Genomic DNA, 25,511 nt, shown 5'->3' with positions numbered 1-25,511 from the left:
AGGTATATTATTTGTGTTTGAAACCATATATATGCATTCGTTGTCACTGTTAAATTGCTGTATTAATAATAGAAAAAAATATGTTGCATAAAAGTACAAAGGGGTCAAAAGTGCCCTAGACCGATTTGGACATGTAATATACCATTCGATAGCTTGTGCCAAGTTTCAACCCTCTCTTTCAATCAGGAGGGTAGTAACATGGAAAATTCAGATTATGGGTTCTTCCTCTGTTTTTTCTGTTTAATGACGCGCAAACATTCTGTAAACAATCTGATAGATAGTACTTATTGGGATTTAGCGCGTGTTTGAGATTTTTTTGCGATTTTTGAGTTGGGCATCCTAGTTGTAAAAAATATTTTTGTCTTATTGAAGTTTTAATGGTACTACATTTATTCTTCTACATTCAACTTTCACAGTAGCAACAGATTACCATAAGTAGCGTCCTCAATTTTTTTGAGATTTTTCAGTAGTGTGCGTCGTAGCATAAAAAATGCATTTGTGCCCTCGGAACGGATCTCGAAGAGGGCTGTCGTCTGTAGCATCGAACGAGAACGTTCTCGATTATTCGATAATGTATACAAAAGACGGTCCTCGCCGTTCCGAGAACTTTCGCTCAAGCAGTCGAAACGGACCTTATAGCGGTGTGCGGATTGACACATTCGCCGATACGTTGACCCGGCAGCGCGTTGTATGAGGCGGCGTGCTTGAGCACGTGCCGCCATATCTTCAAAAAATTCTTGAAAAAAATAAAATTCTGAAAAAAGGTTTTTATATGGCACCTGAAATTACTAGTAAATGGTGCTAGTAGTACCATTTTCAATGATGACGAAAGATATTTTACTTCGAAGTCAAATTAAATTCTAGGTCAATTTAACCCAGTGTGACAACGTATGATTAATCTTACAGTAATTTGACGTATCTAACCAATTGTAATATTAATTCATTTTCAGATATGATAATCGTGTCTGATGGTATCATAGGAACCACTGATGTTCACGTACTGGATTCTGTGATCCAGCAGTTGCGTGCAACAACAGTTGCATGTAGTTTTCTACACGTTGGTGGTACATATCATCCACATTCTGCGGATGGTTTAGTTCCATATGAGGATCTGTTGTATTTCATTGCTGGAGCAACTTTGGGTTCATATATGTCTCTCATTCCACCTGCCGTAAGTAACGTTTCTACATGTATATCATTGCTGAATGTACTAGTACTTGGACCCTTATCCGGACAGTCTATTTATGTAACGTAAACGGACAGTCGAAGTGTGGGTCCATTGTACTCACCATGATCGGATAAGAGTTAAAATTTTTAAGTGTTTTCCCTGGATGAGATGACGAATGGTCTGTTGCAAGTCCAATTTGGTTTAGAGGCACTTTGGCTGTTATCCGACTGTAGATAGATTCTTTAGTCCAAAGCTGCACCAGAGTTGGGCATTATTTAGATAAAAAATTATTTAAATAACTATTAGAATAACAGGGACTTTATTTTTATTTGTTACTTCAAATTCGAATAGAAAGAGTATCTTAATTCGATGAGCGTCGAAGGAATAAATTTATTCGATGAGAATTATTCGACGAACAATGATACTTTTTTTTGTTGAATACGTTTCATTTGCAGCGTCGAATGAAACTTCCATTTTTTATCTGAATCTTTTATTCGTATACTTCAAATAAACGCGCTGCCAAGCGTCGAGCGTCGAACGCAAGACCACAGATCGACATTTATGCTACGACATGCCAAGCACGAGCCGAGCAAGCGGCCGAGCACAAGCCTGCAACAAGTTCAGTAGTACATACTGTTTCATTTAAAATAAATGAAAGAATATTGTTGTTGGCTGGTCCCAAAGTCATCGAAGGCCCATGACGTGCTCGGATCGTCCTAGTATAAAACGATCTTTAACCGACTCATTGTCAGCTACAGCGGTGTTGCCTTCACTATTTCAGACTATGTCTTATCCTGTATTTGAAAATCTTTATTAATTTTCTCAAAACCGAAGGTCTATGTGGGTGAAAGTCAATAGCGGTTTTCTGCACATAGTCTACACCAGGCCTGTCCAACATGTGGCCCGTGGGTCACCTAAACTTACACTTACAAAATGATTTCTATATTTACAGACGCATTTAGAGGAAAGAGAAATGAACATATATCATAAAAATTTTTTATGCTGGCAACTGTATCGTGAAGTACTTTGTGATGAATCACCGTATTACCCAAATTGGCATTCTAAGAATTCGTTGTTTTACGAACAAAAATCTGCTCAACTTTTACAAAAGAAACAAATCGAAGACAAAGTCAATTGTACTTTAAGCAGTTTACTATGTTGTCGACTTCGAGAAGGATACTTAATAAAGCGAGCTAATGTAAGAGATGAAATGCTTGAAATTTGTTTTGTGTTACTGTGGAAGTCTAGTGTTTCACTGGAATATCTAGTAATATGCCCTTGGTCTACAAAATCATTATCTGTGTCTAATACAATACAGTACAAAATCACTATAGAAGGTAAGTTAAAATGTTTGATTTAGAATGTAAAAAACAATTTAATTAATTATCGCTTTTAAATATTTTTTGCAAGGGGAGACTCAGATCTGTCCCACCCGATTCCAACAAGCATGTGCATATTTGTAGGTATATGTACATGTATCAAAAGCATTGGTAGAGTATTACCCGCATATAGACATTCATTTTTGAGATAACAGGGGTGAAAGTTTGGAAAAACCGTCTGTGCGGTTAAATACTAATAATCATGATTCTTTGTCAATAGCACCAGTGGTGAAGCGGCAGCATGAGGTCAATGTCCCTATTTCTAAACATGTAAGAGTTCTGCTATCGTAGAAATTGATTTTCATGATTTATTTATGCAATAAACGGCAAATAAAACTTATTAGATATAAAATCTAAACAGCCCTTTATAATTAAATTTAAGTATTTTTAAAAACATTTTAACTTGATCATAGTTACAGTGGACCCTAACTATATTGCCATGGTCGGGGCTGTAGGGGAGTATGAGTTCGGAGCCCCCTCCATGCTAAGTTCTATCGTCATAGCCTGGGCCTCAGGGGCCGTGCAAAAGCTGGGTCGTGTTGGTGCGCCGGCGTACGCAACGTGATGGGAGAGCGAATTTGTGTGCTCGACAGTACGTGTGAAGGAGAAGTGCCTCGCGTGGCAATATATTTAGTGGCAATATAGTTAGTTCCACTGTAATTTTATATGAAGTATAAAATGTCCCTATTTCTGCTCAGTGAACTTGAAAATGCTCGTATTTCTGTTCACAAACGTGTCCTTATTATTGCTTAGCGAAAATCGAAGTGCCAAAACCAAACTTGGCGAACAATATTAAAAATTCCATAAGTTTTTTTTAGTAAAAACGCAGCGTCCTCGAGTAACTCACGACCAGCGGGCTGTAGCATTTTGTACAGAAATACTGACCTAATGTAAATAATTTTTTGTGTAATCAATTTATTATTTAACTTTTTACATTAAATAAGAAATATACGTACTGAACAGAAATCGGGACGTGATTAGAAATAGGGACATTGACCTTAGTGGACTACCAACTTGTTGATCTGGGTTCAATCTCTGACGGACTTATTATTTTTTATTGCACATACAGAAATATTCCTCTTTTGTATTGCTATTATGAACACGTTGCTCCATATCGATGCTTTTCATACACGTATGACTACAACCCTGCACAAGCTCGTTAAAATTGGGCTTGGACAGATCTGAGCCTACCCTTGTTGCAAGTAACTAAAATTAAAATTGCTTGGAAAATACAAATTAATTTTGGTATAATCTTTTAATATTACTTATATAATATGAGAAGTAACAGTAAAAATAAAGTAAACATAAGACACAAGAGGGAAATCTTAAGTTGTATTTTTCATTGAGGCAGTATAAATGATTACATTTATCAATTTTTTCTCCAACAAAGTTAATGGTAAAATAATTTTGGAAAATGACTTTGTTATATGTACTGATACAAACAAACCCGGTCTGACTAATTGGCGGCTCAAGAGCCAAACTGAAAATCAAGGATTTTTTCGCATCACCTCTTATAATAATTTCAATTACTTAAAAAATTTGTTCGAAATTTGGGCTCGATTGGATAAGGGTAAAGGGAGCGCTTGAGCCCTAAATCGTGTAAATAATTTCTTAAATGCTCACAACGTCAATTTTATTCGATTATCCTCTAACTTATTACTTATATCAATATACATGTCAGATAGAAGTTATAGATCTAGACAAGAAGCATCGACTCCACTTAAAACACGTTGATGCTAACAAGTGTTAGCGGTCGTGCAATGAAGTGAATACATATTCGGTGGAATAACCCGGACGCCCTTGACGTTACAACTCTTATAGATGCTTCAAAGATATAGCATTACTCATAAACCTGACTGACCCTGAAGTTTATTTGTTTCGGTAGCTTAATCCTGTCACTCGGTACCCTTGAGTTGTAAAAACTGTGATCAACTATCGTTCAGGGGCGTACGACGTCAGTTTGGGATCGGTTTTTCCGTTTTAATGTAATTAAACAATTTCTTATAGCGTACTAATTTCAGATTTAAAATACTTCTGGCACTTTTATTCTTGTTGAAAGCTTACGAAAATGTAAATTTCGTTTAAATATTTCAGTCTTTTTCGTTTCATTCCTTGGAACCCCATAGCTGAAAGTGGCCTACGGCCGTGAATTCGGTGGGACACACTGGGCCCCCGATGATCCTATATCCCCGATGGCTAACGCTATATTTTTGAAGCAGCTATACCTGGTTATCCGGGTGCGGATAATACGTTTACGGGTACACAATATAATTGTATTACAATACAATGTATTCGTAATTCGTAATCGACGAAATACAGTTAACCGTTTATTCCGTTTAATTGTGTTAATTTTATTTAACAGCAGAATAAAACAATTTAATAACATATGTTTGACTATTCTTATTCAAGTTACATATTTTGGGTCTTCTTTATATTACATTTCTGTTACACAATACTTTTCGAAATACAATATTTTTAATTTCTATTTTTTTTTACATACTAAAATAATTTACGTAATATAAATATAAGGCTACGCGTAATGTTTATTACGATCCACTACATTAAACGGTTAACTATTCTTTTTGGGACACCCTGTATAAAGACACAAATATTTTGTTTCAGCTCCCTATGAATTTCTTCATGATATTACATGCTTATCAAAGAAGCCATTGAAATCACAATATCGACAAGGAGTTGTAAATCATTTTTGGGCTGCTTTAACATCTTTAACAGAAAGTGATACTACGCTTGCACATTTCAGTTGGTTTCCAGAATTTGGTTGGACTTGGTACAGTGTGCCTGATACAATTAGGAGTGGCATGCCTGTATTTTATTCATCAGCTTATCCTTCACCTAGCACGGTGCAACTTAGGTATGTTGAAAAGAATTAATAATCTAAATAATGTAACATGTCGAAAGTCGCTTGTTACGGGTTGAAATTTTATCGTGTAAATACCATATCTTGTGTATAAAATACAATAGAGGTAATACATACATATATTATGTGGAGCTGAAAAGATGTCTTGCCGGCGGACACAGGGACAAGTGGATTATACCGTTGCCTTCACCTTCTGTGTTTGTTATTTGTGTTTAGGGAAAAAATAAAAAAACTTATACTTCAAACGCTGTTAAAGTATAAGTGTCATTATTACGTTTCTGCAAAAAATATATCAAAATTTTTATTTTCGATTTCTGAACAGTTTGCAATGAATACAATATAAATCCAGCTTTGTTAATTTTATTAGATATTATTCTATTTTCTTTCCTGATTCTATTGTTTGTATATTTTGTATAACATCTTACAATATTTTATCCAGGGTAATATAAAACAGTGACTTATTTAGGTGGGGCCGTTTTGTTACATGAATCAGGCATTTTACCAGAGTATTGTAAATTCTCGATAAGTGTTCGAAGATTCCTTGGCACTGGCAAGAAGAGGTGGGTGTAACTGTTTCCCCAAATGTAACTTTTTAATAGGTTTAGTACAGTGATAGAGCTTGGAATTCTGAAGCCAGTGATGTGTTTCAGCGGCGTGTGGCTATTTGTCTATGATATCTTTAACGTTCAGTGCCGAGGAGTCTTCGAACACTCTGATGTTTGAAAAAAATAACTGTTTTCCACTACTTTTTGTTACCTTTGATCATAATTAGAAAGCAATTGTGAAGAGAAATGAGAAATTGAAGCCATTTGACAGATAAAATACAAAGTTACTGAAACATTTTTTTATTGTTCCCTTTTAACAGTGGGGCGTATATTCTCATTTTACCGTAATTCATAATATTCTGAATTCTACAAATTTCTACAAAATCTCTATGGTGTCGTATTTAACTTACTTTCATTAAAAGGCCTTATTAAACCATTTGTTAATACCTTCGTAAACTACTGCAGACGATAAGATCTTGGCACACCGCGACACTTGCGTTGTTCCTTTAAAATGTTCAGGATCGTTCAGTTTGTCTGTATTTCACTTGTTTTCGGCGCTATCTGTTCATTTTCTTTGTTACACGACGGTCATTGAAATGCGATAGCTTGAAAAAGTTGGTCGTAGAGAGGAAGTTATACAGGGTGTGAAAGTGTCTCACAGTTTCATTAGTACTCTGTAGAAATTAGCAGACTGATAATAGGACTTGTTTGAACCTGGTCATTTAATGTGCACAACAATAACCAAGCCGTCACGAACATAGTAGAAGGAAAGAATAGACAGGAAATCGTAGAGTAACACGAAAGACTTGAAAAGTGAAAGTTACGAAAACTAAATTAGAAGGACGACTAGGACGTGTTGGCACTTCTGTAGCCGCTAGGCCCATTATAACGAACCAAATATGATCTTTATTGTTCAATATTCTGTATACTATTCAGTGTCCACATCTACCAAGCTATAGGACGTAAAATCTAGCTGTCCACTATTTGTAGTCGATTGACTATTTTAAAGGCAAAATGGAATTGTTTTTGTTATTTCATGCCATTTTTCACATATCCCCCCATGCGATACGAGAAATACTATGGCATGCTTGCAACTGATGAATTAGATGTCGATTTTTTTGCAATCGTTATGAAAAATGATTTGAAGCAATAAAAATTCGTAAATGCCAGTGCACCATTAGATAGGATACTGTTTGTGGTACCTATACATGTTTATGTCACAAATTTATGGGTAACATAAAATTTATTTTTTTTTAGTGATGCAGCATGTCCACAATTTGGACAAATATGGCAGCCTGTGGTGTCTTTAAATCCCTTACAATGGGCACGTTGGATGCATACACAAAGAGTAACATTAATTTTGTCCCACGACAGGCCACTGCCAAAACACATGCACCAAGCAAATCAGAGTGGGCGTTTTCAATGCGTTCAAAGCCGCCAGTCAGCCGCAGTTCTTTATGCAATGTTAAAAAATTGGGCTACTTTTGTGCTCGTTGAAAATCATACATATGTGCAATTTATCTATAAGGAAACGGAAAAACCTCCTGTCTCATTTTCGTTAATTCGTATTACTTGTAAAGGTCTCTGTGCCATCCTGAACATTGCATTTGCCGCTGGCACGGAGGGAGTTGTACGCCATAATGTCGTCATCGACCTTCTAGAACGGTTGTCTAAGCTTACTTTACCAAACAGATCGACGGGACAAAGGGAAACACCGTCTTGTACGATTATACACAAATCTTTAGAAAGAATCTTAATTAGATATGAACGAATGCCAACTGATTTGAATTCTATTATATTTCCTGATGGAACTCAAACAAACTCGACGAGACATACAATATCTTTTGGAGGAATTTTGACAACTAGTTTGTCTCGATACTTGCATCACAGTCGATGGCTTTGGCACATAAAGCGACCATTTGTGCAAACAATACCAGGAATTACGTTACCAAGATTGCACATAACTACAATTGCAAGGATTCTCTCTACGATAACAAGGTAGATATTTCATATCTATATTTTCTGATTTTGTTATTCTTACATGTACAATACGCTAAGATAAGTAGTTTCAGTGCGTGCATAAAGTACCTGTTCTTTAGAGTATTTTCAAATAGCATACAAAATATATACAGGGTGTAACAAAAATGTTGCTCGACCCGGAAATGGAACACTCGGGGGATGATTTAGAACAACTTTTCCCTTAGCAAAAATGTAATCTGAGGCTTTATTAACAAGATATTAACGAAAAACCCCGACCAATCAGAGCGTGAGTCTGCCAGCCGAGCTGCCACGGTTGCGCTGGCTACGCGCTGCGATTGGCCCGCTAACTTAAAGATGAGTACCAGTAATATACAGGGTGTAACAAAAATGTTGTCCGACCCGAAAATGGGGCACTCGGGGGGTGAATTGGAACAACTTTTCAGGTGAATTTCCGTAAGGGTGAATTCTATTCAGTTTATTAGTCATTATTATTTTCTTAATTTAACGCAAGCTGACTTTTTCCCGGCGATAAATTTGCAAGTTTCTGTACCTACATTTTTTTTCGCGATTTTCGAAGAGACTTATTCATTATCACTGACATTGTTGCTCGTTATTAAACTAGGGATTTTTATCTCAATAAGTCACTTCTCGTTCATTTTCTGTTGTATTACCTTTTTGTTAATACGTTATTTGAAACAGGAATTTACAAATTTCTGACCCTCTCTCTTCAAATAATTATTAGTTTCCATTCTGTTTAAAAAACTAACTGTGCATTCGTCTTTTTACGTTACACATAATTTGCCTAAATTTATGCTTCATTCATTAGTCTCTTTAAATAACAAACGACAGGTGATAAAAAGTATGATTTTATTTGTTACGTCTCTTTTATTTGCTATTATACGCAGTTCCTGCGATGCATGCTGACCTACTTGTTCGAAGCTTCGTAGTACAAGCGCAACGCGTAGCCACCGCTAGCGCGGCAACTCGGCTGGCAAACTCGCGCTCTGATTGGTCGGGGTTTTTCGTTAATATCTCGGTAACGAAGCCGCACATTCCATTGTTGCTAAGGAAAAAGTTGTTCCAATTCACTCCCCGTGTGCCCCATTTCCAGGTCAGACAACATTTTTGTGACACCCTGGATAGATATACAATACGTTCGAGGAAAGTTGATGATGTCAGGGACATCGACGAGTGCTTGATATGATGTTTTAAGACGACGAGGATTATTCGTTTTGAGATTTAAAAATAGATATTGTATTGTATTATACGAGACGTCATCTGTAATTGCTTACATTCGACTATTCCGTTTAATCAACGGAAACATTGACGTGTGAAATTTATTTTATTAAGCCATTAGGTATCAATTAATAGTAATAATGTGTGTACCGTTAACGGAAGAAGATCTCTAAATTTACACAAACATGATTATCAACGAATTAAATAGAATCTGTTATTTTCATCGAATTATTTCGATAGTGTACCCGTTTATCAATATATTTTTAATGCGTTGCTGAAAGAAAGCAAAACTGCCATTGCTTTATCATAAATTGTTGAACCAAGGTCATTTCAAGTTCATAGTATCCTATATCGTTGAACTCGCATTGATACCATGCTACGAAGTGAAGAATATACGGTACCACTTAAAAAACAATCGGTGGCGTTTGAAAAATCATGAAGATAACAGCAATCAGAAGTTCATATAGTCATGTTTGCCTCCTTGTAAAGTACCACTTTCCTCTTTAACATTTGCTCCTATCTTCAATCCTAACAGAGTCATTTCGTTGTTCTGTTTCTCATGACTCACCCTGTATACATACATACAGCCTGCATAGATTATTACATTTTCTACTAATCGGTTTATGAATTTTCATTAGTCAAAATGAAATGCATATTTAAATGAATATTTAAATTTTAAGTTACAAGAGCGAATAAAAATAAACGGGAATTTTTTTGAAGTTATTGAAGTAAAATATGATTACGAGACCCACATATTATTTTTTTACGTAATTTCCTGATACAGAAATATGTTATTCCCAACGGATAGGGATGGTAGCGATCCCGTCTTAGTAGAAAGTACAGGGACTGTTCAGCAGCCAATTGCGTACCAACTATAGTGGACACTAACTATATTGCCATGGTCGGGGCTGTAGGGGAGTAAAATGGCAGTGTTCATAGCCCTCTCCATTCTAAGTTCTATCGTTATAGCCTTGGCCTCAGCGCCTGCGGAAAAGTTGAATCGTGCTGATGCGCCGGCGTTCGCAACGTGGAGGGAGAAGGAATTTGTATGCTTGAAAGTACGTGTGTAGGGGAAGTGCTTCACGTGGCAATATATTTAGTGGCAATATAGTTAGAATCCACTGTACTTCACTTCCGTGTCGTCCCCAAAGCGCATCCCTCCCAATGCTTTCTTCAGTGGCCCAAACAAATGGGACTCGCTCGGAGATAAATGTGGACTGTATGGGAGATATTCAAGAAGTATCCATTCAATTAGCTTCAATTTCTCCGGTGTTGGACAGCTGCGTAAGGTTTGGCGTTGTCGTTGAAGTAGCAGAACGTTTAGTCAGCAATAATATGACATATTCATTGTTCGTCTTTCGCGAAGAAAATCAATCAAAAGGACGCCTTTAAAATACCTGAAACCAATGACAAGAACCCTTCCAACTGACAAACGCGTTTAGGATTTCACTGACACAGTCTTTTCTCTTCTTCGCCACTCCATGCTGTCCTGTTCCGTCGAAGGAGACAAAACGGTTCAAAAATCTTCCCCCTCTGCAATCGAATATTCAAGTTAGTCAAGAGACGTGGAACCGATCTTGGTAAGACCTTTCGGTAGTTCAGATGGTCATGAATAATGTATCGAGCACTACTACAGCGTATGCCCATTGTAGAAGAGAATTCACTTATCAATATGTATCGGTCATTCTGAATGAGTTCCCGAACAGCCCGAATGATGTCGTCCGTGATGCTGGTCTGTGGGATTACCATGGCACTAGGTGCTTGGATATCGCGTGGGCGAGGGTGATAGAAGAAGAATCCCACATACTCTTCTGAACTTTATTCAACCCGTCGAACAACTCCTCACACTCGAGTCGCTGGAGAGCAACTTCCGCCCAGACTTCAGATGCACCTCGGTCTCCCACTCCTACACGTCCTTGGTCGCCGTTGATAGCTTTCGTTTTCAACGGCGTCTCATCCATCCAAAAATTGTTTGTGTCAAGCGTAGCTTCCTTGAACTGCACTTGCAATTACCTTGAAATATCTGCCGGTTTAGCCCCTTTTTTAGTCACGAATTTTATGACGATGCGGTGTGCAAAGGACGTGGGGGCCTCTTGCTCACTCATCGTGCTAGTGACTGACCAAATCACTCCGTAGGAGCCTTAGGTTCGAGAATGAGTCCACACATCTCCACCTTTATACCCTCAAACCCTCAGTGCCGTACCATAATTTCTCTGACCATTAAAATAACATTCCCATTTATATTTTATTCGCCCTCGTATGTCGCTAATAATTTGTGTGATTAAGTTAATGAAACGTACATTGTCATAAGTACTTCTGTTGTTATACGTACATGAGCCAATGTTAGTGTCGGAACGTCAACACATGTATAAAACTGTGTAATTTGTTTGTTAGGATGCGTTTGGCCGAAGGTTTCAACTTTACGTATTCAGCGGCCGGTATTTTAAACATGGTTCTTGAAGTACAAATGCAAGGTGTGGATAAAAGTGATGCAACTTATCCATGTATTATTCAGTACATTCTATTTCCACCGCATGTTATATCAAATTCAGTACTCGAACGTGATAGTGTTTCAGAAGAAGATACCGATGAAGGTAAGAGAGCCATTTTTATAATTATGAGGTTAATTATAGCATTAGATCGAAAATAATATATTACATTCACTACCGAGCCTAGATGTCTTCTGAACGTGTACTTTCTGATCACCTTCACTTTTGTTGAGATTTCACTCTGTTTCTAACATTTTCCAAATTTTTATGTTAACTAAGGGCTTATGTAAAAACAATATATTAACACTAAACGTACACACGACCGGTCAAATACCGGTTTTGCCATTCTAGTTCCTGCCTTTCTGAGGGGTTCGGTAGTGTTTAGTGTGCGAGTTTATCGCGGGCCGAGTCGATTACAGGGTTGAGAAGACCGTCTAAGGATAGTTAGTTCTATCCTGACAATGATACGGAGTATCATTTGTGGTGAAGCAGAAAAATCCCGTAATTCGTATTAACAAATTATTTTTAACAGTGATTGACAAAGTCCACGAAACCACGATTAAACACGGTGTGCCGTACGCGACATAATAATTACGATCACGAAAATCGTTTACGCAAATTGCCGAATACAGGCACTAAGTACAGGGATTTCGCGATTATTGTCCCGAACTCAAGTCCGCGCCGGGACAATAATCGTGGACTACGCGAAACACTTCGAACCCTCGTGAATACGTTTTTTTCCCGAAGCTCGAGCCTCGGCAACTCGCCTTTGTAGTATTCCGAACAAAAAAGGACAAGCGATTAAAAAACAGAAAGTGGACTTCTGTTTCCACTCGACTAGACTGCGTGGCCCGCCTGCGACGCTCTCGCCGACCAATGGTTACATTATAGCTGACCACATAGTCCGATTGTGTGACTGGAGGTGAAAAAGACGTGTGACTGGAGGTGATCCAGCTACATTTAATTCGTCGGTTGTCATTTAGCTCTGGGCAGTCGCTGACGACTGAACGCTTCGACTAGTCGTCGTACATTCCCCCGCTCCGTCTGTCGAGTCCATCGAGCGCATACATTGTTGCCCAGCGCGCCGAGACAACTCCCTATTCACGAGCTAAAAAAAGGTTACCTTCCCGGGTATCGGTGAGACAACACTAATATAAGGATGAAACTTTTTTATTTTTGATTCGTTGTTAATGAAACTTTTACTAGTATATTGATGAAATTTTTCTGATTAAGATGATACCAAATACGACATAATTTGTATAAAGTGTCATGTAGAAAGTGTTAACAGTTCATATTCGTTCATTGTCACTTCTGATAAATCATAAGTAAATATAATCCAACTCGTGTTTGGTATCATTTTAGTCAGAAAAATCTCACCAATATGTTCATAAAAGTTTCATTAATAAAGAACCAAAAATAAAAAAGTTTTATCGTTGCATTATTATTGTCTCGCCGACACCCGGGAATGTAACCTTTCTGTGGGCTTCCAATGTTCAGTCGTTAGCTCGTGAATTGGAAGTCGCCTTGGCGCGGGGCCAACAAAGTATGCGCTTGCCGGGTTCCACGGCCTCCCCCCTCCCCCCAGTGGTGGGGATGACACCTGTTCAATAATCGTGGATCAACAAACAGTCAATAATCGTGAGGTCCCTGTAGCCTGAAAAATGTCGTGTTTGAACCCATTTTCACTCGGAGAATCTCTTTTTAGTTCATTCGTGACACTTTCATGAAAATCTATTCAAAAATGTAGAAGTCTCAGTTTTCATTCGTATGTGATTCCTTATCTGCTTACATTGTATGCCGATGGTCGATCGCTGGTCTTTGACGTTCGGCCCTTGATACTGGACAGCATGTTTAATTGAGCTGGCAAAAGTTATTAGAAGGTGTATCCGATGCCTTCCAATAAAAGATACAGATAAAAAATGAAAATTTGATTAGACGCTGCGAATTAAATGCTTCCAGTAAAAAAGGTGTCTTTATTCGTCGGATAATTCTCATCGAATGAATTTATTTATTCGACGGTCATCGTTTTTATTCGAACTTCGAATAATGAATAAAGACGAAGTATCGTTCATTCGAATCGTTATTTAAATAATTGTTTATCTATTGTAAATAATACCCAACTTTGCATGTAACACTGGAAGATTAAAGTATGTGTTGCTTACCAAATGAAAAAGAAAGTGTTTATATATTTCAGGTACCGTTGATGGTGAAGTAAGCATTGATGAGTTTGAAAACCTAGGCGATTTTCAGATTGTTTCTGAAATTTGGATCGAACCTCAGTGTGGTGTGGTGCAATTACCTACACAGTCAGCAGCAACATATATGTATCTCTTACAATATCACGAACTTCCGAATGCGGTGAGTATTTTTGTTCTACATATCAATTTAAAGTACAGATTTCGTCCAGGACCGAGTTTATGGAAATACAGTATACAGTATGTCAAAATTTTCGCTTATTTCAGTTGTACGGCATTAAAACTCGCGACTGATTGCTTGAGTGAATGTAGACCGCGATGACTGTTGCGCTCACGGCAAATTAATAACATGAGGGCTCTTTTAGATTGAGGTGTGAGGATGTTAAGTAAATTTTTAGTCAGTTACTAAACTGGTGTATTTACAAAAGTAACTGTGTATTACCAGTTTGTATGATGTGTACTCTACGAGTGCTGGTGAGTGTCTGCCTAGATCTTCCTCTCAAATGGAGAGTGGTGTCCTCTAGAGGGTGTGTCTTGTAGAAAAGAATAAATGGAAAAAAGGCGGATGTAGATGGTGTGTGATTGGTTTTAGTCGTCGTTGTTTTTCTTATTAGGGAATGTTGGAGGAAGTAACTAAAGGGGTGGAGAGTAGGGATGACTGACAGTGAAAAGTAAGAAGGGTGGTGGAAGGAAAGGTGAGTGAGAAGGTTAGAAGAGAAAGATGACCTGCGATAGAGGCATACGCTGGTGGAAAGAAAGATGCGAGTGAGAGGGGTGAAGAAAGGGATGACCTGTGGGTGATGCGTATGGTGGTGACGAACGTTTATGACTGTTTCCCGATGATTTTATGATGGTGAAAGTTTGAAATCGAGTGGAATGGGACGTTTTAAGCATTTTACGGTTTTAATCCGGGTTTTGGAATTTTCGGCACGTAATGCAATTAAGTTAATTTTCGTTCCGCTGAAGCAATGATAGATTGTTGTACTGGCGTCGTAAAGGCCCGTACATTAGTCTTATTAGATATTGCAAGAGGGGATATTGAATCAGATTTGTCTTACCCAAGAACAACAACATTGAACAATAATATCGCAAAATCTTGAACCGTGACAGAAAATGTATTTTTTTTGAATACATTAACCCTTTTATTCTCAAATACTGTATTCGACCTATGACCGAATACACGCTGAATTAAATCATTTTGAACTTTAGATACGTACAATACCGATTCTGTACTAAACTATTTAAATGTAATACTGCAAACTTACCAGTCACGACATTTTCTGAATTTTGACAATGTTCGGGATTGGGTGAGGCGCGGCATAACGTCATGCGCGTCCCAAACGAAGTTGTCCACGCGACGAGCACGTACGGCTCAGCTCGCCGCATATTCGGTAAATGTCGGGCGAATTCGGCAAGCGTCGTGGTTCACTATGCGTTACGTCGCGAAATATCATCGTGACGACACCTGGGGACCACCTCGCACAATTGTTACGGCAACTTTTTCTTGCTACGGCCAGGATTTTGTTTGGCAGTGTGCACCCTCATTTTCACTACAAGGATCGTTGCTGTGCGAGGTGCGTACGTGACAAGGAACACAGTTTACAGGTCGTAATTTTTTAGTAAATTTAAAGCTCTTTTTGAAAATTCTTTATAATGAAATTCTCTATCGATCTGCCTAGCCTAAATTTTCAATTTCGTTGCTCTTTTGTTTATATTTAGCGAAACATATCGATTTTTAAGACGATCAGTAGATATCTGTGGGCTTTTTAAAGTAAAATTTTCGAATTTCAAAATGGCGAATCCAATATGGCGAAGCGAAATTTCAGAAAATGAGTTCATTTGGAAGAAACTTAGTGTGTATAGATTTTCGGGGACAATATACATATACACACATATGGTACAATAAATATAATATAACACATGTAGTTATAAACAAATGCGCAACGAAATTGAAAATTCAGGCTGGACAGATCGATAGAGTTTTAATTTCATTCATAATGAACAATTTAGAAAAGAGGAAGACTCACAAATTACGATCTGTAGCATCGTACGCCACCTGGTAGACTTAATTAATATCGTCCATAGTACAGCGGACATCAGGTTTTCCAAGTTTATTGAAGAAATGAACTGACTCGTTTGTCCACTCGTTGCATGTAAACTAGAGACTGCGTGCAATATCACTAACGGTGATTTATCACTGTGATCGCCGACTCACGATCACGGTCGTGATGTAACTTCATTCACGACTGTGATTGCGATTTGTTTATCTTCAGTGAATTTGCTCACTGCGATTGTAAGTCCATGATCTTTAAACAGAAAAATGTATTCAATATGATTTTACGATGAATTTATGATACATTACTATTTGTATTTTTAAAAATCAGTAGAAAAAGAACAAAAAATTCTAAAAGAATGATTTGCTAGGTAACATGTAGATTATAATTTATAATCATAATTTCTTCATTATTATTCATTGTTTCTAATTATTCCTTCACTTTATACGATATAGCTCGAATTTTTGTTTCGATGTCGTTAATATTATAAAATATACAGATTATGTGTCGCGTGTGAGGAACTGTTATGTCAGAAACGATCACGAAAAATCACGGATCACTGTGAAAAATCACCGTGATTGGGAACGAACGTGATCGAATCACTCGTGATTCACAAGTAGCAGTTCACGCCATGTGAACGCTTTCTCGGTCGAAATTTCGTACTCGTTCGAGTCATTCGTTAGGTGTAAACTAGGCATTAGGCTTGATACATGGTCAAAATTGCAACGCGAAAGGAGGGGTTTGATAGACGATCTTTTGATATTTGTATTAAGCGGGTCGTTGAAGGAAGGTCTTGATCGCGTTAAGTTGGTAGCATTTATAGAAATTAGGATTTGAAGGACTGGGAGACTGTCTCTTCTCCGCAGTCATTCGTTTTTTGTTTAACAAGGGAAGACCGCGACATCTGAGACACGGATTTTGATGAGTCTTATATATGTGTAGTGTAGGTGTAGTACACCAACATATGTGTCAATGTTGGGTCTAACACTTAAGCATTTCAAAAATATTAATAAAAAACAATATTGATGCATTTAAGAATTCAAGCGATAGCGCAGGTTTTCAAAGTAACGAATAGCTGCGTTTTTAAAGGACAGGGGTCGCACCAGAACTGTTGTCGGTTTGATTCCTAATGCGGTCAGTTTTTTTTTAATTGAAAGTATAAATGTATTTTTTTGTATCTTATTCCTTAAAATATAAAGTACTATTATTGACATTCTAATGTATGACATTTATCATAAAAACAAATAAAACAATCAAATTTACAACACCATGCGCATTTAATAAAAGATGTATAACCACAGTTACATTGTTTAACTTTAGAATTCTTATATTTTTTAATATTGGAATTTAGTTTTTGGTAGATTGTACATTTGATTTAATTGAAAAAATATGTTCATCACACGGTTTATTAAACATATACATCAAAAACATATGCAGCATCTCGTGCACTATACAGGGTGGCCCACATAACTATTAACAGCTCAATATCTCGAAAACTATGCCATCGATTTTAAAGTTCTTGGTCTTAAATTGCATGAATCTGAAGGGCCTTTCTAACTACATAAACGTGAAGTGGCCCCTCCCTTCCCCTTTAAGAGGTGGGGGCGGAGGTACCTTTCTAATTTTAAATGGAACCCCTTATAAAACGTTACATATTTAGATTGTACAGAAAAAAAAACAAGTAAATTTTGTCTGAAACATTTATTTGTCCGATATTTCCATGATGAGATATAACAGTTTAAAGTTTCAACTTGTAGGTACTTACTTGAAGCGCTCGGAAATTGCGTTATTGAAATAAAATGTTCTTTAAATTAAATGTTCAAAATGTCCACCACGGGTTTGTAAACATTTATTTACTCGAAACATCAAAGTTGTTCTAACATTTGTTAACATTTCGGGAGTCACTGAAGCGCAAGCGTAACGTATTCTTTGTTTCATATTCTCTTTTGTCGTCGTCGGTTGAAACATAACTTTGTCCTTTACGTATCCCTATAAGAAAAAATCTAATGGTGTTAGATCGGGGATCGAGGAGTGGCTCCCGACATGTTAACAAATGTTAGAACAACTATGATTTTTCGAGTAAATAAATGTTTACAAGCCCGTGGTGGACATTTTGAACATTTAATTTATATTTCTTCACGAATAAGCAAAGGACTCAGGCGCGTATAATTCAATAATGCAATTTCCGAGCGCTTCAAGTAAGTACCTACAAGTCGAAATTTCAAACTGTTATATCTCATCATGGAAATATCTGACAAAAAAATGTTTCAGACAAAATTTACTTGTTTTTTTCCTGTAGAATCTATATATGTAACGTTTTATAGGGGGTTCCATTTAAAATTAGAAAGGTACCCCCGCCCCCACCCCTTAAAGGGGAAGGGAGGGGCCACTTCACGTTTATGTAGTTAGAACGGCCTTTCAAATTCATGCAACTTAAGACCAAGAACTTTAAAATCGATTGCATAGTTTTCGAGATATTGAGCTGTTAAGAATTATGTGGGCCACCCTGTATTTTGGACCGTGTCAGTTCTAGTTCATGCGTTGTTGGTTGTTGTATTCAGTATGCATGGTATGCTTCTAAATTAACAGACAATAGAAAGATTTTTTAAAATGTAAATCAGGTGCAATTTCCACCTGAAATTAAAACAAAAATATGTATCGTGGTTATAGTTAGTTGCGCATGGTGTCGTGAATTTTATTGTTTTATTTGTTTTTACGGTAAATGTGATATATTAGAATATCAAAAATAGTACTTTATCTTTCAAGGAATAAAATAAGAAAAAACACATTTATACTTTAATTAAAAAAAAATGATCGCATTGGGAATCGAACTGACAACAGTTTTGGTGCGAGACCTGCCCTTTACGATCGCCGTTATTCGTGATACCCTGTTGTAGTGCTTAAATTCTTAAATATATTAATATCATTTTTTTATTATTTTGAAAACGTTTGAGTGTTGGACTCAACATTGATACATACGTTGGTGTAATACACCTACACTACAACATATATAAGACTCATTAAAATCCGTGTCTCAGATGTCGAGGCCTTTCTTGTAAGAGAAAGAGGTATTCATTAGAGTATGTGACAGAATAATGTATTTTGTTTCTTATTCTTTGTAATATCTCTGCTGAGTTAAGAACATTATGTGTGTTAATAAATTATATTAAATGAAGAAAAAATAGTGTTTTTAGTAATAACATCTTGAATGCGTTGTTGCGCTGTTTAGCTTAAACACCGAAATGTGCGTATTATATGTAGAAATATACTCTAGTGAAGTTATAACTAAGACATAATTAGCCAATACTGTAAAATAAGTTAGAAATGACATAGTTTTATTCGTTAACTTCCAGTGATGAACAAATTAAAATTTTAATGTCGATGATTGAAAACATCGAAATTGTATTTATAGTACATTTCATGACAGGAGTATGATTTCATTTTTATATCTTTCCTTGTCAGTAAAACGTCGTATATTTTTCCACATCATACTTTTGAAATCGATACGATTATATTTACTCTCACGTTACTTTTAAAACGATAAGATATCGGTGTTCTGTATTTTTTTCACGTATTCTTAAGGTGCTATACACATGACGTAATATATTATTTAGTCCTTCGAATTCTAATATTCCTCAATTTACTTTTGTTGTTAATAATAAGGTTTCTTAATAGTAATAATAACTATTCTTAAAAATAAATTACGTGGATTGTTAGTCTTTACAATGAAAAGTTTTCATACAATGTTGCACCGATACTCTAAAAATCTATCATCGTAATTTTTCATACGTTCTTGATTAAGTGGTATTTTTCAGACTGTGAATTTTTCTGATACTTTATTGGAAAATCTTTGTGAAAATGTTAAATTATTGCATTAAATAAAATGTTAATTTATTAGGCAGAAATGTATTTTACCCATTTAGCTATCGGATTTACTTTATTTTTAATGTTAACTTTAAGATTTGCAATTGCACTTTAATAAATTAATCTGAATGAAATTAAATAGTTCAGTATGATGCTGTTGGTATCTATATTTGATTCACAAATAAAAGATTCATAAAAATCTATGTTTTTCTAAAGGCACGGTATTTTAATATTATAACATTATATTGCAGTATCTATATTGTTAACATTATGTTTCCATTGGTATAACTTTGACAGTAACAGTATTTGAAACAGAAAAATTAATTATTAAATGATGGATACTAGGTTTTATATCGTAATAAAGTCGGAAATAATAAATTTTACACAGCTGAATTTATTGAAAGGGATATTCTGTGAAACATTTCATTCATGTTGTTTAAGTCTTTGTAGCGCTATTTGCTTAACGATACCTCGAGAATGTCAAATAATCTCTATATGTCCTAATGTTATCAGTAAGGCGTTAAATCTGTGAGGTCGTTGGCCTATTCTGGAAAGAGAAATCAGGATTTCTATCCATTTTTTTAAACATTTATGTGTACAAGAAATTTCATTATGTTTTTCTGTCCCGTACACAAGAAATCAAAAGTATTTAGTTCGTATAACAAATGATATACAGTACACAAACGTACTTCCGGGTTAAATTTGAATGCTAAACGTAAAACTCTTATATGAAATACAAGCACTGTATTAATAAGTTCTTCTTGAGTTTATGTAAAAACTTTTTCCTCGTTAGAATATCGTCAAACGCATTAAGTAACATGTTCTATCATTAAGTCGATCAAAAAATGTTAACACTTTTTACAAAGGTAATTTCTATTATTTCGATAACATATACATATTAAATGTATATAATATTACAACAAATACAGTTCCAAGAATAACAATATTGTCCAACGATCAAAAGATGTTTTTACGATCATTAGATATACTGAAGGGTAAAAGTTTCTATGTTAAATTACTTAATTTCTATCAGGCTATGAAAAAAGAACATATTCTGATAACAATGGGTACCCGCTTCAATTACTATCTCCAGCTTTCGAAATGAGTCATAATATTTCTTAAAATGTTTTGTATTTCTATTTTCGAGCTTTTCCATATTAATTACAATTGACAATACAAACATTCAAATATCTTCTGAAGCAAATAAATATGGTTTGCAGTTAATTATAATGTATGTCCAGGATGAGTCTCGTAAAATGACGATTTTAAATAACTCGTAAGTTATTTGTTGTACGAAAAAATTTTTCTAACAAATGTTGCCTGCTTTCCAAGAGAACATATAGTTCTGTAATCTCTTTTTTATTTTGCTTTTTTATCGACATATCAGGGTCATCTTCAGTTTTGTAAATGGAATGCCTAATATTTTTTCTCGGATTTGGATAAAGCACCACATTCTGCGTAAAAAACTATTACACCAAATAAGGTTTTAAATTAATGATTCGTAAAATAATTTGTAAAACAAATTTTACTTCAAGCGGTGTTCGAAGTGTTGTCCATTACAATCAATGCACTTGCGTATGATATGATAACGCTGCCTACCACTAGTGATGGGTAATGAGGCCAACGATTCTTCGGCTTGACTTAGCCGGCTTGAACGAGCCGGAATGGCAGGTTTATGACGTGTCAATGGAGACGAGGCTCTGCCCAACCAAGCCTCGGCGAGTAGAGATGTATTTGATACATCATAAGCCACCGCCGACCGACGCTCGGGTTACAATGTAACACAGAACGAATCACCCATGAATAAAAATTTAAACTTATAACTTTCACTGTACTTTCTTAAAAATGTTATGAATAAATGTAGGAGATTCTCCTAATGAAAATAAGTCCAAACCCGACATAAATCGGACTACATTTAATAACATATAATTCGTATCGCGACATAACGCTCGAATAAAAATTGTTTTAGCTGCATTTCCCTATTCAGAAACACACAAAAATCGTAACAAAAAGTCTCACACATTGCAAATATCGGGTGACCTATTACTGAATTTTCTCCAATTTTTCGGTTATAAATTGTCGTTGAAAAAAGTTACGAACCTCAAACAATGTTAACAAATGCAAATTTCTTAATGAAAGTTTAGTGATTAGATTTATGTTTTTACAGTAATAACATATATATTCAGAAGTATTGTCTCTATATAACACTATTAATATATTTCTTTATTAGTTTGGTATCACATATTTAATTTCTTAAATGAATGGTGGTGCAAAAAAGATATAAAGATGTTATAATAAACTTACACATTATAAATGAATACAATTTTAATAATAATTAATGCATTTGCACATTAATTACAATTAAACATGGCAAAGCACATAACAGTAACACTATGAACTAATATATTGTAAAATACATAACATCATTTGTCTCAATGCAGTGCATTAATACATTGATCATTAAGACGTACATAAATATAATACAATTATTTTAATATCTAAGATGCAAAGTAAAGAAATCAATTATGACCTAATATGACATACAAACAAGTGTATACATATACAGTAAAATGCATAAAATCATATAATGCTATCTAACATTAAGAGATAAGCTTAATGCAATCACTTTAATTAAAATATAACATTGTAAATGCAGCATGATCAATTCCATACACATTTGACAGGAATGAATTGGAAATCAATAAGTTGCTTATTGATCTACTAGCTTTTTTTCTCGCGGTATCGCTCGCGTAAATTTCAGGATTTAATAAGATTATTTGTTTAACAAAATTTTTAAATTCAATCGTAATTAAAGAAGTAAGTAGGACTTCTCCTTTTGTACATATATACAGATTGAACATTATTCACGTCCTGAGATTCATGGTATAATATTCCGCCTAGATGACTGACCGTACTTTAATGGTATTGAGTGCTCTTCTAATGACAATAAAAAATTCAAAATATTATTAACAAACAATTTCGGATATTTCATTTAACTGTGGTTAAAATAAAAAATCGCATTGCATAATTACATAAATAAATAATTAATGCAATAACAAGATAAATAACAAATGTAAGATGCTTGATAAACAGCCACTTTTCACAAGATATCACCAGCAACAAAGTAATTTAGTTTTTTATCACATCATGAACATAATACTATATCAGCATAGTAAAACAATGAACGAATGGCATCAAGTTCAATACTTAAAAGTAGTTTTTCGTGATCGAATGCTTGCAAGTTAGAATACTGCAAGGATACCAAGAATTTTTATACAAATTTTAGGATAGCCACGGGTGTGTCTTTAAAATAAATGTGCACCAACTAACAAGAATAAAGTTTTTATTCAAACAAAAACAAGAACTAAACAATCACAAACAATAACGAAACTATAACAAAACCAAACAGTTGATAAAAATAAGCAATACAAAAGTAATGAAGCTATGAGGTATCAGACGTTGTTAACAGTTCGGCGGTTGACGATATTCTGCCCAAAACTGTCCGTTCCCACCGTCTTCCCATGGTTACACGAGAAAACACATGTCTCGTTTTCCCAGGACTTTCCCGAAAAAGAGAAAGTTCTCCTTCAAGCACTTGGGAAGACGGCGACGTAATTCGAACCTACCCTGAACCTCTGCCATGCAGATGTTATAGCCTGGTAGGCGAAAATGTAAGGGAACGCCGAAACTGTAAAGGTCTGCTACACAAATGATGAGATATAAGTAAAATAAACAATTATTTTTCCTTCAACGAAAAGGCAAAACTGCGACCAATTATCCCACCTTTCCCTTAATGTCGCGATACGAATTTTATATTATTAAATATAGTCTGATTTATATCGGGTTTGGACTTATTTTCATCAGGAGAATTTCCTACATTTATTCATAACATTTTTAAGAAAGTACACTGAAAGGAGTAAAAGTTTAAATGTTTACTCATACGTTACGCTGCGATATGAATTGTATTGTTATGAAATATAGTCCGATTTATGTTGAGTTTAGACTTATTTTCATCAGGAGAATCTTCTACATTTATTCATAACATTTTTAAGAAAGTACACTGAAAGGAGTAAAAGTTTAAATTTTTATTTATGAGTGATTCGTTCTGTGTGTTACATTATAACTCGAGCATCGGTTGCCGGCGGCTTATCTTATAGGGTATCTGATAACATCTCTACTCGCCGAGGCCTGGCGTTTCTGCTTTTGACGGTAAATTGAGGCCTCGTCGCCAGCGTTTCTTAGGCTGGCATGATGATTTCATCCGGCTTTCGAGCCGGCTCGAGCTTTTCATCTCCGGTTCGGCTCGGCGCAGCTTAAACGGTTCGATTGCCCATCACTACCTACCATACGGTTTGGCCGGTAAAGCCGGTGTAATTCGATGCAGCGTTCACTTCAATTAATTTTCATACAGCCAATTTTAAAGTGTCCACATTTTTGAACATTAGCCCATAAAGAGGACAAATAGGGCTATATCCTCATATTTTTAAAATTTTTAAATAGTTCAGCAGTATAAAAACGGGGCATTTATTTAAAACAATTGCAAAATACATGGTTAAAAAATATCTCGAGAAAAAAGCAAAGTAACAAAAAACAAATTACAGCACTGTATGTTCCCTTCGAAACCATAAAACATTTGTTTGAAAAATAAATGTTTGAATAGTAAATTCCGCAAGTATAATAATTATAGTAGCGATATACATATAGAGCTATACTCTTTACATACTTAGATACATATTAGAGGGCACGATCTACTCTACTCGTCTTTCACTATCTTAAACTCACACCCACCTGTAGCGAGACTAAATTCAATGGTAATGAATTGTTGGTATCGAATTATATTTCCCTAACCTTGATACCCAACACAAAAGTTGTTTTTACCCTAAAAGAAAATAAATTACAATACTATACTTTATACATTTATTTAAATATTTAATATAAAACATATAAACACAAATGTATAAACTATATACAATATACATAATATATGATATAAATATGTATGTAAATATTGATTATCAGATATTATTTGTACAAGTATACTTAGTTTCAGAAATATTCTGAAATTATTCAACATGGGGCATAAGATCTGCGACGCAAGGCGGTCCCAAAAATATCTAGACAAACCAAAACCAATCCATTTTTTTAAGTACATCTATTGCAAAAATAAACCCACTAAAATATAGAATATACAGGGTGTCCCAACAATGTCCTCCGACCCGGAAATGGGGCATTCGGGGGGTGAATTGGAACAACTTTTTCCTTAGCAACAATGTAATCTGAGGCTTCCTTATCAAGATATTAACGAAAAACCACGACCAATCAGAGCGCGAGTCCAAATAGAGGCCGAGCTCCCGCGGGAACTCAGCCGGCAGACTCGCGCTCTGATTGGCAGGGGTTTTTCGTTAATATCTCGTTAATAAAGCCTCAGATAACATTTTTGCTAAGGAAAAACTTGTTTGAAATCACATCACGAGTCTCCTATTTTCAGTTCCTGCAACATTTCTGTTACACTCTGTATAAAGAATTATAAATGTATAATTCTCTTCTCTCGTATAAATTATAAAAGGTCTGCAAGTATTTTTCAAACAGACTTCGAATCGTTCTAAAATAAACAAAAGAATTAATATGAAGGATTATAGTAAAACATCTTTAGATATTTAAAATATGCCTTCATTTAAATTCGAATTAATTATTCTAATATGTAGGACAAATGTTTATGTAAT

The 25,511-nt window shown here is 35.5% G+C and overlaps 1 protein-coding gene across 1 annotated transcript in view; it reads left to right on the top strand.

Annotated features, from left to right (window-relative positions):
• Positions 1-25,511, top strand: part of LOC107192119 (protein SZT2-like) — a 102,624-nt gene that overhangs the window by 19,619 nt on the left and 57,494 nt on the right. Inside the window, exons 5-10 of the mRNA XM_015581314.1 lie at positions 951-1,171; positions 2,121-2,505; positions 5,170-5,419; positions 7,228-7,968; positions 11,581-11,780; positions 13,870-14,033. Coding sequence (XP_015436800.1) covers positions 951-1,171; positions 2,121-2,505; positions 5,170-5,419; positions 7,228-7,968; positions 11,581-11,780; positions 13,870-14,033 — 1,961 coding nt within the window. The remainder of the gene's footprint in view (positions 1-950; positions 1,172-2,120; positions 2,506-5,169; positions 5,420-7,227; positions 7,969-11,580; positions 11,781-13,869; positions 14,034-25,511) is intronic.

This window comes from Dufourea novaeangliae, unplaced genomic scaffold, assembly GCF_001272555.1.
Source record: "Dufourea novaeangliae isolate 0120121106 unplaced genomic scaffold, ASM127255v1 scaffold286, whole genome shotgun sequence".
Lineage (NCBI taxonomy): Eukaryota > Metazoa > Arthropoda > Insecta > Hymenoptera > Halictidae > Dufourea > Dufourea novaeangliae.
Note: the sequence above shows the minus strand (reverse complement) of the source record. Positions and strands in the feature narration are given on the sequence as shown.